The sequence below is a fragment of the Mustela putorius genome, unplaced genomic scaffold, assembly GCF_011764305.1.
Source record: "Mustela putorius furo isolate JIRA1106 unplaced genomic scaffold, ASM1176430v1.1 tig00000585_pilon_pilon_pilon, whole genome shotgun sequence".
NCBI lineage: Eukaryota > Metazoa > Chordata > Mammalia > Carnivora > Mustelidae > Mustela > Mustela putorius.
The window spans coordinates 12,000,843-12,017,571 of record NW_025421424.1 but is presented as its reverse complement, the minus strand read 5'-3'; the positions used below and the strand labels follow the sequence as shown (position 1 = coordinate 12,017,571).

The 16,729-nt window shown below is 43.6% G+C and overlaps 1 protein-coding gene and 1 long non-coding RNA gene across 5 annotated transcripts in view; one reads left to right on the top strand and one right to left on the bottom strand.

The window, feature by feature from the left end:
- Positions 1 to 1,649: 1,649 nt before the first annotated feature.
- The window catches only part of AKNAD1 (AKNA domain containing 1), a 37,505-nt gene continuing 22,425 nt past the window's right edge, over positions 1,650 to 16,729 (bottom strand). For 2 of the 4 annotated variants that reach the window (XM_045081965.1, XM_045081963.1), the window contains 7 exons: positions 14,914 to 14,994; positions 14,734 to 14,825; positions 11,792 to 11,889; positions 7,592 to 7,714; positions 7,389 to 7,496; positions 5,042 to 5,123; positions 1,924 to 2,870 (listed from right to left, as the gene is read on the bottom strand). In XM_045081965.1, coding sequence (XP_044937900.1) covers positions 2,663 to 2,870; positions 5,042 to 5,123; positions 7,389 to 7,496; positions 7,592 to 7,714; positions 11,792 to 11,889; positions 14,734 to 14,825; positions 14,914 to 14,994 — 792 coding nt within the window. In that variant the 3' untranslated portion in view covers positions 1,924 to 2,662. Of the gene's footprint in view, positions 2,871 to 5,041; positions 5,124 to 7,388; positions 7,497 to 7,591; positions 7,715 to 11,791; positions 11,890 to 14,733; positions 14,826 to 14,913; positions 14,995 to 16,729 lie in introns of all 4 variants that reach the window. The other 2 variants (XM_013044484.2, XM_045081964.1) reach the window with 2 other exon arrangements.
- On the top strand, positions 9,141 to 16,023 carry LOC123392537. The gene is made up of 3 exons (XR_006607296.1): positions 9,141 to 9,374; positions 11,985 to 12,092; positions 14,325 to 16,023. It is a non-coding gene; the product is annotated as an uncharacterized LOC123392537 (long non-coding RNA).

The following is a 16,729-nucleotide window of genomic DNA, read 5'->3' as shown; positions in this document are numbered from 1 at the left end:
AAGACTTGAAAAGTACCTTCAGTCACAAAGTCAGCGATATCTTCCATCTGGCCTCTGCTTTATCTCTTCTAAGGCACTCTAAACCAATTCCCAAGCCCTAAGGTTAAAAATAGCCCATTCTTCAGCCAGCTAGACAAATAGCAGCTGCCTTCGCCACAAAAATCTTCAAAGTGGGGATGGATCAACTCTGTTTACCACTGACTAAAGCTCTGGGGGTTGGGAATTATTGACTGGAGTGAATAGAGACCTCAGGAAGCAGGGAAAGAGCCAATCTTGGGCTGCTCTGTCATGAAAGGTTATAAACCAGTCTTAAAGAAGCAAAATAAATACATAAATAAATAATAATAAATTTTTAAAAAGATTTTATTTATTTATTTGACAGAGATCACAAGTAGGCAGAGAGGCAGGCAGAGAGAGAGAGGAGGAAGCAGGCTCCCTGTGGAGCAGAGAGCCTGATGTGGGGCTCCATCCCAGGACCCCAGGATCATGACCTAAGCCGAAGGCAGATGCTTTAACCCGCTGAGCCACCCAGGAACCCCATAAAAAAAAATTTTTTTTTTAAAAGATTTTATTTATTTATTTGACAGAGAGAAATCACAAGTAGATGGAGAGGCAGGCAGAGAGAGAGAGAGAGGGAAGCAGGCTCCCCACTGAGCAGGGAGCCCGATGTGGGACTCGATCTCAGGACTCTGAGATCATGACCTGAGCCGAAGGCAGCGGCTTAACCCACTGAGCCACCCAGGCGCGCCCAAAAATTTTTTTAAAACAAAAAAAATGTCTTGTTCTGACGGTCTATACAAAACGCTATATACATTTAGTTAATCACTGGTCCATAGTTTTAGAGAATTGTCTTTACTTTTGTCCCAAATTCATTAATCTAGGACTAACATTTTTGCATCTGATTCAGGAGATCTTCACATAGTTCACAGTATAAACATAAGAATTTCATACTGTACAAAAAGTAAAAGTAAAGATTCTTCCTTACCTGAATGACACCCAGGTTCCATTTCCTAGAGGTCCACTGAATAGTTTTGTGTATTTTCCCAGAAAACATGTATGCCCTTTGAAAAACATACACGAATGAGGGCACACTGCATGTATTATTGGTCGTTCTTGCTTTCTTTCACTATCTTGCAAGATAATCTGCCTCATTTTTTTCCGCAGCTACAGAGCACTAACTGCATGACTGTTATTTATGAATCTCCACAGGGGGTATTAGATGAGTTCCATATGGGGACTCTTCCCCTCCGTGCTCCAGTGGCTACCCCTGTGTAATACCATGACCTATTATGTGAGTTCCCTAGGAAGTAATTTCTAATAGTGGGGTTGCTGCTCAAAAGGTAAGTGCTTTTATACATTTGTAGGATTTGATACCAAGTTGCCTTCCCTCCAGGTTACACCAATTTACACTTCCATCCCCAGGGTACAAAAGCATCTGTCACCCCCAACCTCGCTGACACTGGCTTTTCTAAACTTTAGTTTTTGCCATACTAATAGGCAAAAGTATATTTTGGTTCTATCCTTTTTTTTTTTTTTTTTTTTTTTTAAATAATCTCTACACCCAAGGTGGGGCTCAAACTCTTGAGCCTGAGATCAGGAGTCGCATGCTCTTCCCATGGAGTCAGCCAGGTGCCCCTAGTTTATTGCTTTGATTTTTTTTTTATTAGGAATTAGGAATAATAGATTTATTTTAAAATAAATACTTGTTGATTCAATTTTAAGAATCAGGGTCCATTGTTTTTTTCCTTTTAAGCACTTTGTGCGCCACCCCTCTCCCCCCATGGTTTTGCTGTTTTCTCTAGAAAGTCACCTTCCTAAATGGTATAAGAAGATACTTTGGGGAGGAAGATCAAGTTTTCTTTGCATTTCTTTTTTTTTTTTTTTTTTAAGTCCTTGGTTGCCTTGGGTTGAACTAGTATTTCAGTTGATTCCTCCATCTCTTTACTTTGGCAAGATCTTCTGCAATAGTTCTAATCATTCGATCAGTGGTTTCTTTCAAAATGGTTGCTGTCCTTAGGGCATGATCCAAAGACAAGTTTAAAATCTACAGAGGAAAAATCCACACATTTTATTTAAAGTTACTGTTTCTGTTAATTGGGTTATCTCATTATTAAACATTACAAGGTGGAATTTTTGGAGTATTCTTTTCCCACCCAGTCTATTCCTGTTTTTGACGGTTGGTTTCCTAGGTAACTGGTCCGAGATGGAATATATTTTTTAGGGAAAGGGACAGAGGAAAAAAAAAAAAAACCACCCAACACGTGACCAATGAATGTGACTCAGAGGGTGAGATCAGCAACCTGCTGGGTCACGCCCAGCCACAGAGGAAGAGATCTGTGAGAAAGAAGGCAAGCTCTTGGGGGTCGTCAAAGGAGACGGAAGGGTCATAACCCCTGAGAGGGCACCCACGGAGACTAGTGCTTGTGTTGAAAGCGTTTGAAATGGCCTGGGATTTGACTGGAAAATAGGGAACTGCAGGCAGCTCTAACCCCACTGTCACTGGAACAGACTTGTGAGCGGCTGGAAACAAGCTGCTGCCTGCACTCCCGGCCCAAGGGATCCTGCAGCTGAGGCACCACCCACAAAACACTTTCTCCAGGAAATTTCCCTTGGAACCAATTTAGGAATAATACAACCATGTAGCTGCTCATGCTGTGTGTCTTTATGTTAGTGCTGAGCACAAGTTGATTTTAGTGGAGCGTTTTCTGGTCCCCCCATAATGTAGTAATTTAAAAGCCATCAGTTTTGTGGTCAAGACCATACTTAAAAGCTGCAAGGATTCTAGAATGGTTTTTTTCCTGAAGCTCCTCACCTCAGATTCTGTTTCTTCAATACTGCCAAAGTTGGTTAAGGACTTGCTTCCCAAAATCCTGCAGGAGTGGAAATGGGGTGAGGGTGTAGCAAGGTCTGAATTATAGGTCATGAAAACCTTAAGATTGTTTCTGGAAGGCAAAAGCATAATTGTATAAAGCTCCCCTCTCCCTCTAGCTCTGTAGTGGTTCAGGAATGACTGTGTGTGTGTTGGGGGTGAGGAGTTTGTGCAGTATCTGCCTTTTGTAGCTCCCATAGTCCTGTTGTGGCTGACCACAGAAATGATTTGTTCCATGACCGTGAAGGGTGTTTTCTCCCAGAATCTGTCTTCCATTGGCACAGAAAGAGGCAAAACTCCGACTTTTATTCAGTTTTCATTATTTTTCGAGGCTGCCTTCTACCCTGCATATTTATAAAACAAATGCACACAAATCTGCCAATTGAAGGCACTTTGAGTTGAGTTCATCTAGCACCAGTGAGCTTAGAGCAAGGAGGCAGCAGCAGTAGAAAGATAAAAGCAGCACCTCTTTAAACAGGCTCCCCTGGACTACTAAACTAGAAGTATCACTCTGTCTCTTGATGGGCTGGGTGAATAATGGGGGCCACTGTCACCATGTAACAGTTGTTCCAGTTGTGCACTGCATAGCTCTGGGAGGTTTCATTTACAGTCTATGCGAAGGGCACTGCCTGATGTTATGCTTTGCACAACCATACTAAGAGATGCCATAAGACCTTGCATGTTGACACATGGGCCATGGATTCATCCTCACATTCCCCCTGGCTTGAGATTCCTTCTGTTAAGCAGTACTTTGCTGGTATATAAAACACTTGCGGCAGTCATCTCCAGAAAGTGGCTCCGAATGCTATGACCCGAAGCCCCCCTTCATTCCTCTCCCCTGCCACATTCACACGACTTGGTTCTACAGGTTAGTTTAACACATTGAATCTACCATCCAGTTGAGAGCATCAGAGAATATCAGCATCGGGAGCCCCTAGCTAATGAAAGACTCCAGGCAGGGCAAGGCAATGTGGTGCAACGGGAAGGGTGTGGGCTTCAGAGTCCTCTGTCTCCCCACATCCAATTGGTCACCATGATCAACAATAACAGCCATCACTTGCTGAATGCCAGGTACTTTTCCAGGTGCTTTATATGTATTGACCCAATCCTCAATGAGTTTGGCACTATTATGATTCCCATTTGGGGAATACTGGGGAAATATAGTGAGGAAAGGCAGGCAGTCAGAGGTCAGGCAACCAGCTCAAGGACACAGAATGAAGATGCAAACCAAGATGTCACCAGAGGCCACATTCTTAAACACTACACTGCATTATGATAGTAGCTACTGAGTTCAGACTTAGTGAATGAGCACAGAGCCTGAACTATTAACCACTCTGCTACACTATTATTGATTCTGCCTCCTAAATAGCTCTTGGATACTAGACCTCTCTCTCTCCTGCTCTACCACTCTTGAACAAGCTACTATCATCTCACTTGGACTATTGCACCAGCCTCTTAATTTGGCCTCTGTGCTCCAATCCTTGACTCCTCTACTCCATTCCTGCTCATTTAGTAGTTAGAATGATCTTTTAAAAATACTAGGAAACTTTAAAAACGCCCTGGTTAAAAACTTCATTGGCTTATTATACTCAAAAGTCTGAAATCCTTCCTGTAACTTACAAGCCCTTGCATGGTCTCGCCCTGCCCATCCCACCAGCTTCCCCTCACCAGCCCCATCATGCCCCACAGACACAACCACTGCACTGTTCTGGAATTTGCCAGGGGGCCTTCCCACTCCAGCAAGCTCTCTTAAACTGGAATGGCTTCACTCTTACCTTTACACCCCCTTGCTAATTGATTCATACTTATCCTTTGGTGGTCAGCTTCCCTGAACCCCCAAATTAGGTAATGGTACTCGGTACACCCTCTTTTTGGCACTTACAAAGACTGGCTCTTCTACCAGGAAAGTAACTTCCATGAGGTCAGGGACAGTAGTTTAATTTTTCACTGTGTCCTAAGAACCTGGCACAGGACCTTGATGTTAACACTCAAATACTTGTTGAATGAATACATGTATGTTTGAAGTATTAGCCATACTTTCATTTGAATCTTGGCTCAACTACTTATGATCTAGGTGATCTTGGGCCAGTAATTTCATGCACTAAGCACATTGTATGTACCCAACTAGTGGGTAGTCATATTTGTTATTATTAATAATAAAATAATACTTACTTTCCTGGTATGGGCTCATGTTCATCATGAGAGGATTTTGGATTCAATGTCTGGGAACAGATCCATTCTGGCTTTGAACGAGCTGAAAGATGTTAGTTAGCTATGATTAAATTCAGAGCATCAGAAATGATCCCCAGGGGCACCTGGGTGGCTCAGTGGGTTAAAGCCTCTGCCTTCGGCTCAGGTCATGATCCCAGGCATGTGGGATTGAGCCCCATACCAGGCTCTCTGCCCGCAGGGAGCCTGCTTCCTCCTCTCTCTCTGCCTGCCTTTCTGCCTACTTGTGATCTCTCTCTGTCAAGTAAATAAATAAATAAAATCTTTTTAAAAAATGATCCCAGACTTTTCTGTGTGAAATATTTCATGAAATTTTAAGAAGAAAATTGGGGAACATAGAAAACAAAGAACTTTCTATCAGGTATTCTGAATTCAGGAAAATAAATTTAACTCATTTATCTTAAGAAAATCAACCTTTAACAGGGGTTTTATCAGTAGCCATGAGACCAGGAGTCTAGGTTTAGGTTTGCTGGGAGCTAGCTGTGTGACACCTGAGCATGCCATCCAGTTTCTGTGGACTCAACTACTTCATCTGACAAGTGGAGGGATTATCCCCTTGACGGGGATTGAGGTCTTCTCCAAACACAGGAGCAAGTTTTCTAGGAGTCAGAAACTAAGTTATGTTACTAAGACAATTCCAGAAAATAGACTAAACAAAAAAGATAAATGTAGGAAAGGCACCATGGAAGACAAGAATGCCAGGGAAAGGAAGAAAGAAGAGTAGTGGCCAGTAAGTCTGCCTTCTCTGTTGCTGGTTCTCCTTCCCAGGTCTCCTGTCTTATTCACCAGTCTCTTATAGCTAGGCTTCACTCCCCCTCAGGAGGGTCCCATTTGATAAGGGAACTGGGAGACATTGTCCCTCAGACATGGAAGGCAGAGCAGAAGCCAGAAGGTCCAAATTAGACATGTTGACCACCCAAACCTAAGTTGTGATGAGCAGAGATACTAATGAGTTTAGTCTTAATCCTTTGCTAGTCTCCAAATACAATTTTGGATTTTATTTGAAACATAGAAACTCAAAGTTGGGGAGGGACCATAGGGTCATCTGCTCCAGTTCTAGTCTGGCCTACAGATTTGTACATCCTGACAAAGTACATTGTCTCCGGATGGGATCTGTAGAGACATCTCTGCAGATGGGGCTCACGACCTCCCACAAAAGCCCACTCCATTCCAATTTCTGGAAGGTTCTTTTCAATGTTGAGCAATACCTCTCTAAGACTTCCACCCTCTCGGCCACTGTACAGTTACTAATGTGGCTCGAAGTCACACTTCCAGTGACTCAGTTGACCCCTCATTCCCTCGTGTATTGGAATGACAAGTCTCATGGGCTATAAACCCAAAGGCCAAAGAGATAGTAAAAAATCTGCTCTGTTACTTCTGCAGAGTTTTGGTGCCTGTCATCTTGACAGAACACATCCACTTGAAGGATTTGGCATCTGGGGACATAGGAGGCACACAGCTGAGTTCAATCTGATAAATGGCATTCTTTCATCTTGGAAATTGGCAATTGTGAAAGATAAGAAACATTCTCCCTGATGCCCTGTCCACAGATAAGGAAAGAAAGAGCTGGAGGTTTCCCACAAGGAGAGGATGTTAAAAGAACCTGATACGGCTGCCATTCAGAAGCAAAACGTGGAGTAGTTCCTTCCGTCCCTTTTGTTCCCTTAGCACACTCTGACTTTACAATTCTAGCACCACATTTTGCCATGAACTTTACTTTTTGAGGGATGAGTTCCTTTCATAGAACTCCTTGGGGAGGGAGGAGCTGTGTCTTATTCATCTTTATAAATAAATGTTTGTGGGTTTTTAATTTTTTCCAGTGACAGCAAAATTTTGCGTTGAAATTAGCAAAATGATGTTTAAGGAGTGTAAAAATAGTCTGGTTTTTTTTTTTTTTTAACATGCCAACTTTTAGTAGGGACATATTTAAAGCTTTCACCACTCCTGAATAATAGCAATACTAGTGGCGACTTTTTGGTTGGTCATTTGTATAGTAAATATTTACCATTTGTTACCTACTCACACTGAGTTAGCACATAATAAGTTTCAAGGTCCATTATTGCCATTATTGCCATTATTGCCAGGATTTTCTGTCTCCCAGCCCTGGCCCAGCCTCTGGCCATCCAGGATGCAGGAGCCTCAGGTGAGTACTAGAGAACCAAGGAGCAGACTGGAAAGGGCAGGGCATCCCCCACCCCAAAGGGAAGCAGTGGTCGGTATGATACAGGTCCCCCATGCCTGGGAGACCACCCTGCTTACAAAGATGAGATCGTGCAGCAGATGTACTTACAAGGTGAAGAATTTTTATTTTCGTTTAAAAAGCAGAGCTTGACAAAGGCACTACTTTCATTAGGATTTAAGTAATTCTGTCCTGGCATGTTGTATTTGTAATGAAATTCTAAAAAGAAAAGATGAAAAATACAACTCATTGCCGGCAAACAACAGCCGTGCCCACTTAACGCCTTCCTTGCAAGGCCCCTTTGTCACACTCACCTTCAAGTGGCTTTTTGCCACAGACTCTTCTGGAATTATGACTCTTAGTGCCACAGATCTCACACTGATTACTTTGCAGTCCAGTCCCAGAAAGAGAAGAGCAGCTGGGGCCTGCATCAGAACCTGAAAAAGCCCAAGTTACACAAAGAAAGTGTGAGTTTTTTCATCAGAGTGATAAAATGTGGTGTGGAGAGTAGAGCTTGAACCTCGCCAGGTATGTAGTTGGTGCCAGAGTGTTCCACTTCCCCAGTTGTGTTCCCAAGGGGAGCTGCCAGCCTTGGGATGATGTTTGGAATCCCCTTATGACAACTGAGAGATGTTTTGATAAGGAGCAGATTTGATATGAAAATCTTAAGATTTTCCTTGCACATGGGGGTGCTTAGTGAAGGTCTGTGGAATTGATGGGTCTGTGAAAATGTGGCCCACAGAATCAACTACAAATGCAAGATGGAGGGGTGCCTGGGTGGCTCAGTTGGTTAAAACCTCTGCCTTCGGCTTAGGTCATGATCCCAGGGTCCTGGGATCGAGCCCCGCATCGAGCTCCCTGCTCAGCAGGGAGCCTGCTTCCCCCTCTCTCTCTGCCTGCCTCTCTGCCTGCTTGTGATCTCTGTCAAATAAATAAAAATCTTAAAAAAACAATGCAAGATGGATATTTTTCCAGATTTGCCCTGATATACCCACATTCTTTTCTCAGACCCTGTTGTGGCCAAGAGCTTGTGTTTTGTCACCCAGACATTTGGAAAGATGGTTTTTCTTTTCATCAAATCCATATGCCGATATGGGCAACTGAATTATAGCTCTGTCTTTATCCATGCCACAGAGGCTAACAGTTGAGAGCGTGTATATCTAACGCAGGTCTAGAACCCCACAGGCTGTGGACCATGGAGGACTCCAGGTAAGGCTAGAGTGTAAGAGCCTGGGCCAGACGGATGAGCACATCAGGCTTGGGTGTCCAAGCAACATCTGAGGTCCAGGAGGGATGAGACCAGGGGACAAAGTCTCTGCCAATGCTACCTGCCTCACTGCTCTGGTAATTATGCTCATTTGTAACATTATCTTTCAAAGAATAAGTCACAATGGAATGAGCTCTAGAGATGTTTTTTCTTTTCCATATCTCAGTCAGTAGCCACTGAGGGGCGCCTGGGTGGCTCAGTTGGTGAAGCATCTGACTCTTGGTTTTGGCTGAGATTGTGATCTCAGGGTCATGAGATCAAGCCCTCTGAGTTGGGCTCTATGCTCAGTGTGGAGTCTGCTAGAGATTCTCTCCTTCCCCTCTGCTCCTCTCTACCCCCACTTGTGCATATCCTCTCTCTCTCTCTCAAATAAATAAATAATAAATAAATAAAATCCTAAAAAAAAATAGTCATTGAATTCCTTCTCAATCCATAACTCAAAGAAATTGCAATAGAGGATTGAGGGCATACCCTGAGAAGGTTGTATAGTGGAAAGGCATGAGGTTCAGATAGACCTGAGTTTGAAGTCCGGGTCTGCTATTAGTTAGCTGTGATGGTTAAAAATTTTTCCACAAATACTTCAATATGTTCTTCCGAAGGCAGAGCTTAATTCTTCACTCCTTGAGTGTGAGCTGGATTTAGGACTTGCTTCTCACAAATAAAAGGACAATGTTGATGTATAGCTTCCAAAACTAGGTCATAAAAGACACCAAAGCTTCCATTTTGGTCTTTCTCTTGGATCTCTTGGCTGTGATGTCATAATGACATTCAATGTGGGCCTACTAGAGAGGTACACATGGTGAGGAACTAAGACCTCCTCCAATGGCCATGTGAGTGAACCATCTTAGAGGCAGGTTCTCCAGTCCCAGTCAGGCCCTCAGATGATGGCGATACTGGCCAACATCTGACTATAGCCTCATCAGAGAACTTGAGCCTAAATCACTCAGCTAAGCTGCTCCCAAGTTCCTGTCCCATAGGAATTCTGAAAATGTTTGAATTTATTTGTTATTTTGAACCATTAAGTTTCGAGATACTTTACTACACAGCGGTAGAAATATACCGGCTCTTTGATTGGCAAGTTACTAAATTTCTCAGAGCTTCCATTTCCTTATCTGTAAAATAAAGATAATTCCTACTGACAGGGATGTAAGGATTGCTAAATGTTATGCACCATGTCAACAGTTCTCAAATATTTTACATCAGAACGCTTTTACACTCTTAAAATTAAGAACCCTAAAGAGCTTTTGCTTATTACAGTTTTTATCTATCATATATCATAATATATGCCATTTTTTGACCTGTGGTGAAAAATCTCACCCTGCATTGGAGAAGAGCTGTTATATGGCATTCAGTTGTTTGAAGATGGACTGGTACAGAGATATCTATTATAAATTTCAAGTCATTTTTGCTAGTGAAAAATCATTCAGATCTTTCCAAGACTGAATTGATAGTCCTAAGGCTTTTTGGTTTTCAAGTAGAATTTTAAACTGAAACATTTAAAAATATTTGATTTAGTTCATCATTTACAACCAACAGTAAACCATTTCATGCTGACAAAATAACTTTTTTTTTTTTAATTTTTAAAAGCTTTATTCATTCATTTAAGAGAGAGAGAGCGCGCACACATGTGCTCATGGAGGTGAGGGGCAGAAGATGAGGGAGAGGGACAAGCCGACTCTGCACCGAGCCCAGGGCGCAATACAGGGCTTCATCCCAGGATCCCGAGATCATGACCTGAGCGGAAACCAAGAGTCCAACGCTCAACGCACTGAGTCATCCAGGTGCCCCCAAATAATGGGTTCTTAATGCAAAAGAGCTATTTTTATTTTTATTTATTTATTTTTTAAGATTTTATTTTTTTATGTGACAGAGATCACAAGTATGCAGAGAGGCAGACAGAGAGGCAGGCGGTGGGCAGGGGGGGTGGGGAGGCGGGGGAAGCAGCGCTCCCTACTCAGCAGAGAGCCCGATGCGGGGCTCCATCCCAGGACCCTGAGATCATGACCTGAGCCGAAGGCAGCAGCTTAACCCACTGAGCCACCCAGGCGCCCCAAAAGAGCTATCTTTAAAAATTAAAAGAGTGGCTGTATTTTATGTTTTGACAAGTGACTTGAGTATCTGGCATGATAGAAGGCTCTGGATCCCACCACTTCATCTCCATTCAATCGGTTGCAGTATTGGCCTTGCACGGGGATGTAGCTAGGAAAGAGAGGGCCTCACAGCCCCGCTGAGACCTTCTGGGCCTTCTGACCACACTTGGAAAACCTGTCCTGGTATAGCAGCTGGTAGGTGTTCAATCAATGAAACATTACTATGACTATTAGGAAAGGAATCATTGGGGTGCCTGAGTGGCTCAGTCGGTTAAGCATCTGCCTTTGGCTCAGGTCATGATCAGGTCATGATCCCAGGGCCCTGGGATGGAGCCTGTGTCAGACTCCCTGCAAGCTCAGCTCCCTGCTTCTCCTTCTACCCCTTCCCCTGCTCGTGCTCTTTCGCTACCTGTAACTCTCTCAAATAAATAAATCTTTTAAAAAAAGAAATTGAAAATGAATTATCTACTAAGAAGAAGTAGTAACTACACATGACAGAGCAGAAAGAACACCACTTGGCCAATCACTCTTATGAGCGTAAACAAGCCTCGTTAGCTCTCTGGCCCCGGGTTGTCGTGTATAACAGGGAAGACCGGGCTGGGGTGGGGACCCTCAGGCTGGGAGCTGCCTGAACAGGCAGGCCTCGGCCTCACCTCTTCCTCAGGCAGGGTGGTTCTGCCTGGGGATGTTTTTCTGCTTAAACTACCTTTGGAGGAAGGCTCCTCTGACTAAAAATATCATTGAATTCCATGCCCTGCGTGCTGTCCCGGTCTCCCAGCTCTCTTTCTTTGCTTCTGTGAAATGTGTATGGACAAGTCGGCAGCAAGTCTCCCATGGCCAGGAAGCTCAGCAGGCGGGGATTCTGGGTCATGCTGGAAGGATGACACCCAGAGCTAAGGCCACCTCACAACTGAGTGCATGGAGTCCTGGGACTCCCGCACAGACACAGGAGGCGCTCTCACCCTGTCTGACCACATTGGATCCATTTGAATCTATTCCATTATTAATTTTTTACATAGTGCCAAAAACATACAATCTGCAACCCCCACATCTGGGTAAAGCTGCTTGGTGTGGCCGGTGGTCTGCCGGCAGGGAGCAGACCCATGGAGGGGGACCTTGAGGATGGAGCCCCCACCTCCCCAGGCCCCTCAACTTACTGTGAATCGAATTTGCATGCAGGGACTTTTCTTGAATGGCGGGGGGACACCTTCCACAGTTGGTCCTCCTGTGCCCTTTTTTCTCCGCGTTTTCCTTCCTATAAAAGGTGCATAAGATCCCATAAACTTTAAGCCCACTTCTAGAGATCGTGAGCATACTGGTAAAACTGAAATGTTAAATTTCTTGTATCAGAGCCTGGGACAATGCAGGAGTGGCGTCTTGTCCTCAACACAGAGATCCCTCTACCTGCCTTTTGGAGAGCTTCACTATAAGAAACCGTACCCAGCACCACCTGGCCTAGTAAGAATATGTATACTAAATGTTAAAAAATAAATCTGTTTTTCCCCCAGAGGACAATATCTAATCACCATGCACACACATGCAATGTAGAAATTTGAAGCATGGAATTGTAAAATTTGGAGTTTTCTTCATATTCATGTCTCAAAATCAACTCTTTTCAGGGGAAGAAGCTGTGCTCCCTGTCAGTATTGGGTCACATGGCTTTGGCTCCACACATGCAAGCTGAATGTGTCCAGAACATCCAGCGAGCGGGATTTCAGCTGTACAAGGCCACCAGGGGGCACCAGAAAGATCGCTTCCAGTTGTCTTTTACCAGGACACTTTCTCTGACCTGTCTTTCGCTTCAGCCTCCCTCCTTCTTCATGGAAATTCTAACTCCTTGAGAGAAATTCTAATCCATCACAATTCTTAATAAAGCCCTCGCTCAGCCCCTGAGGTACAGTAATAGCCCTCCAGGAAAGTTGCTTGTTCTCAGTGTGGAAGGCACTGTGCCCTTGATGTCCTAGACAGAGCTGGTGAAAGAAGGCGGGGGGTGGGGGGGGGGCAGCAGGGTACCAGGGCAGGGCACAGGAGGAGCAGCCCCAGGCATTGCTTGGCCTACGCAGCATCCCTCAACCGCACCCAGGCCCGCTGACCTCCGGTGGAGAGGGGCCCTGTGCTTGGAGTTGGTGGAGCTGGGGGCTGAGAAGCTGGGTCCCTCCCCTCCCCTTGGAAAAACATGCTTTCCTCCTGACTCACATATTTTCTCACACCTCATTTTCTGTCTCCACCCTCTGCCTTCGGGGCATTTGAACATCTGCTCTCCAAAGTGGAAAACTTGGATCTCTTTCAAGAGAGTTCAGTCCCACACATGACTTTCTTTTTCTGCCTCTTTTAAGCTTCTTTGTGCACTAAAATCTTGCCAAACATAAAAGCTAAGGGCGAGTCTACTTAAGGAGACAGGTTCCCAAAAGGACAAAGTAGCTAAAATCCAAAATCTTAAATCTTAAATCCAAAATCCTGCTTCAGACATAGCACAAAGGGATATGCATTTTATTTGTAGCATATTTATCATCTATTTGCATATACATAAATATCCCTTGAATATCAGCAAACTTCATAAAGCAATATCCTATCTGAGAGATATCTAATCTTCTAGAAGAATAAAGACTGTATGTAGTCCTTTGTTCAATTAATCCCTCAGGTATTATGTAGTTTACCAAGATTTCAATTTATAAATCAATTTATAAATTTATAAATTTCAATTTATAAATGAATGTACCCCAGTCATACATTCATTGTTAGATCTGATCATCACACTTGGCTGTGCTTTTCCTTTCCTCTTGCCTGTCATCAAAGAGAAAATTAAGTCTGGAACATCGGTCCCTGACTTGGTATTTAAAAGTATCTGTAGGGTCTAGACTAGGAATTTGAAAGAGAAGCATTCAATATGTCGCATGCTTAATTAAAACATTTTTTTAACGTCAAACTGTTTTTATTATACTTACTACAATTTAAAAAATTCCAAAACCTTGGTTTCATTCAATAAATAAAAATAGTTGGTCTGGGGTGTCTCAAGGAGTAGGCGTTATTACTGCCCCTTATATTTAAAGGAGAGTCAAAGCTGATGATTGGCATGTTGGTTTAAAGCAGTTGTCCATACCAGATGATGCATGGCCATTTTTAACACAGACACCCTTCTGTTTTGGGGTGGGGCGGGGGGGGGGCGGACATTCACTTAGGACAAGCGCCCATTCCCGTGGTGGAATCCTTTCGAACTTCAGACCTTGTCATCTGCTTCTGTTAGAGCCTATTATGTGTATGTAATAATAGTTGCTAAACATCTCCTCCCTCCTTGACTCTTGACCTTTCCAAGGTAAGTTAGCCCAGCTTTGGCTTGCATCCAGGATACTTCCTGAGCATATAGGTGACGCCTCTCACTAACAGACAGAAGCAGCAAATAAATGATTCTGAATCCACATGGGCTAACGAGCAAGCCAACTAAAGTTTCAAGAACATTACGGATTTCTCCTTAGGATTTTATATCGATAGCTTTTTTTTTTTTTTTTTTACACAATTTACAACTTCTTAACCTCTGGAAGAGTTCTTGCTCAAGAATGGGTAGAAGTGAACCCTGAGAGGTGGAATTGGGTTTATTTCTAGTGGGACTGGGGACAGAAGGAGGGAAAGGGCAGATTTTCATTCATCACCAGGAGGTGGTCTACAAGTGGTGCACGGTATTCTCCCCTTTAGGTAATGTTCTGACGGAGCGTACAGGACTTAGCGACCCTTCGTGTATGCTGTAGCTACGATTCTTAACCAGGGGGAACTTCTGAGAATCACTGGAGCAGATTTAAAAGAAGTATTCCTACCAGCGCTCCAGTCCCAGTGAGGCTGACACAGGAGGTGAAGTTGAAGCGTGCGCATTATTTGACAATCTCCCTGATGACTCTGATGCTCACCCCACTGGAGAACCACCGCGAGAGCGATTCGTGCATCGAGAGGGAGGCGGGGCCTGCCCAGCCCTGCCATCTGTGATTCTGAAACTTAGCCAGCGGTTGCTGGCCTCTGTTCAATTCATCTGACGCCCACTCTCCCTGGAGCTATCATCCTGGCTCTGGCTCCCACCCATCCTAGGGATTCAGCAGCAAGAAGCCCTCACCATTCAAGAACTCCGTGGCAAAAGGCACAGCTTGGACTGGTCATCTGCGCGTGGTCTCGGTCCTGGTTTCCCGAGGTGGTGTTGGGGTTCTCCTGCACCACAAAGCACACACAGATGTGGCTCCGCGCAAGGAAGTGACTCAGGCCGCCACCGCTCACGCACAGAGGCAGCTGAACTCACCACTTCGGGACTCCTTCCCTTGGATTTCTCCGATTTCTCCCCTTTCTCCCTCGGTGGGGTCTGTGCTGTAATGGCCTGGGGCTTAAAGAGAGAATGTTTCAACACTGGCTTGGCCTCTTGCATTCTCCAAACATTTAAATTTTTTTTTTTCTTTCCTTAGTTTGGAATTACCCCAGGCTCCGCAGGAGGATGAACAGATTTAGGAAGATAATTTTTAAATCCATCAATCTGACCACTCTTCCTAGAGCTCTAAGAGCTTTTCCAAAGAAATGCATTCAACTACAAATTAAAACAGGCTTTAGGGACTATTCAGAGGCTGAAATTATTGTTTATATGTCCCTTTTTAACACAGAAAAATTACACTACTTCACCAAAAGGCCTGACACCACCCAGAGTGTATTTTTTACTACAGTTTTACCCTTTCTGCAAACAGAAAATGTGCTCTTCTTCCCCCATTATAAACAATGCTGGCACAAGCATCGTTGTACAGATAGCTTTTTCCATATTTTGAATTACTTCCTTAGGAAATGTGTAGGTCAAAGGTTGTGAACATGTTTGTGTGATGATACCTGTTGCCAAATTGCTTTCCGCAAACGCTGTAAGAATTACACAGCCGCCAACAATGTGGGCAGCTCAGTTTGAGCACACCCTTTGCTGCCTCAGGAATTATCCTTGAAAATGCTTTTGTTAATTTAAGAAGCGGGGAGGTGGCACCTCATGTTAATTGCCTCTGTTATTAAAGGAGATAAACATTTCCCCATGTGCTTATTTATTGGCTGTGTTTCCTACTTGTGACTTTCAGTTCATCTCCTTTGTCCATCACTTCTTTGGAGATTTTCAGTGTTTCCTTACTAGCAGAAACAACCATTTGTTGACTGCTCATTGGGCCAGGTCCCCCTTTGTTCCTTCTCGCCATCCGGGCATCCTGAGGCTCAGAGAATTTCAGCCAGTTGGCAAGGTCACAGAGAGTAAGTGGCAGAACTGGGATTGAACTCTCCCCTTCTGCTCATGTTCTTAGCCACAATTTTCCTGCTCCTTTGTGAACCTGTCAGAGCCCTTGGTATAATAAAAATCTCATTATTGAACATTATTTGTTCCTAATATTTTCCAACTTGTCTGCCTTTAAAAGAAGGAGGCTGTGGTTTTGGTTTTGCAAATAGTTAAAATGTTGATGTTGCCAAAGAGGAGGTGGCAATGGCCAAGAAACATATGAAAATGAGTTAAATTCCACAGTCTAAGGAATATCGGTGAAAACAATGAGACACCAGTTTCATTTATCACTTTGACAAAGGTTGAAAAAGAAAAAGAGAAGATTCCCAGGGTGGGCTTGGGGAGATGGGGGACACACAGCTCCTTTCCGATGTACAGCTGGGGCCTGACACACCTTGCTAAGGGCCAGTTTATCAGAATTTTCACTCTGCCTCTTTAACTGCACTCCTAAGTTTTTAGTCTAAGGAAATAATCAAGTATGGCCCAAAGATTGCATATAAAATGATGTTCCTAAAGTAGTGTTTGTTATATCAAAGAACTGGAAAAAAACAAATGTCCGTCAACAAGGGATTGGTTAAATGACTTGGTAATGAAATACAATGCAGCCCTTAAAAATGAAGCTGTAGATTCATTCTACATGATTGTTGAGGTGCATGTGATAAATGTTAAAAGAAAAAAAGCATCATAAAACTATATAGCATAATCCCAGTTTTGCAAAAATTTGTGTCTTCAGAAAAGAAAAAAAGACTAGACAGATACACACTAACATATTAGCTATGATTTTTCTCTCTGAAATGTTCTTCTTTATACTTTATCTTCTCGTTTG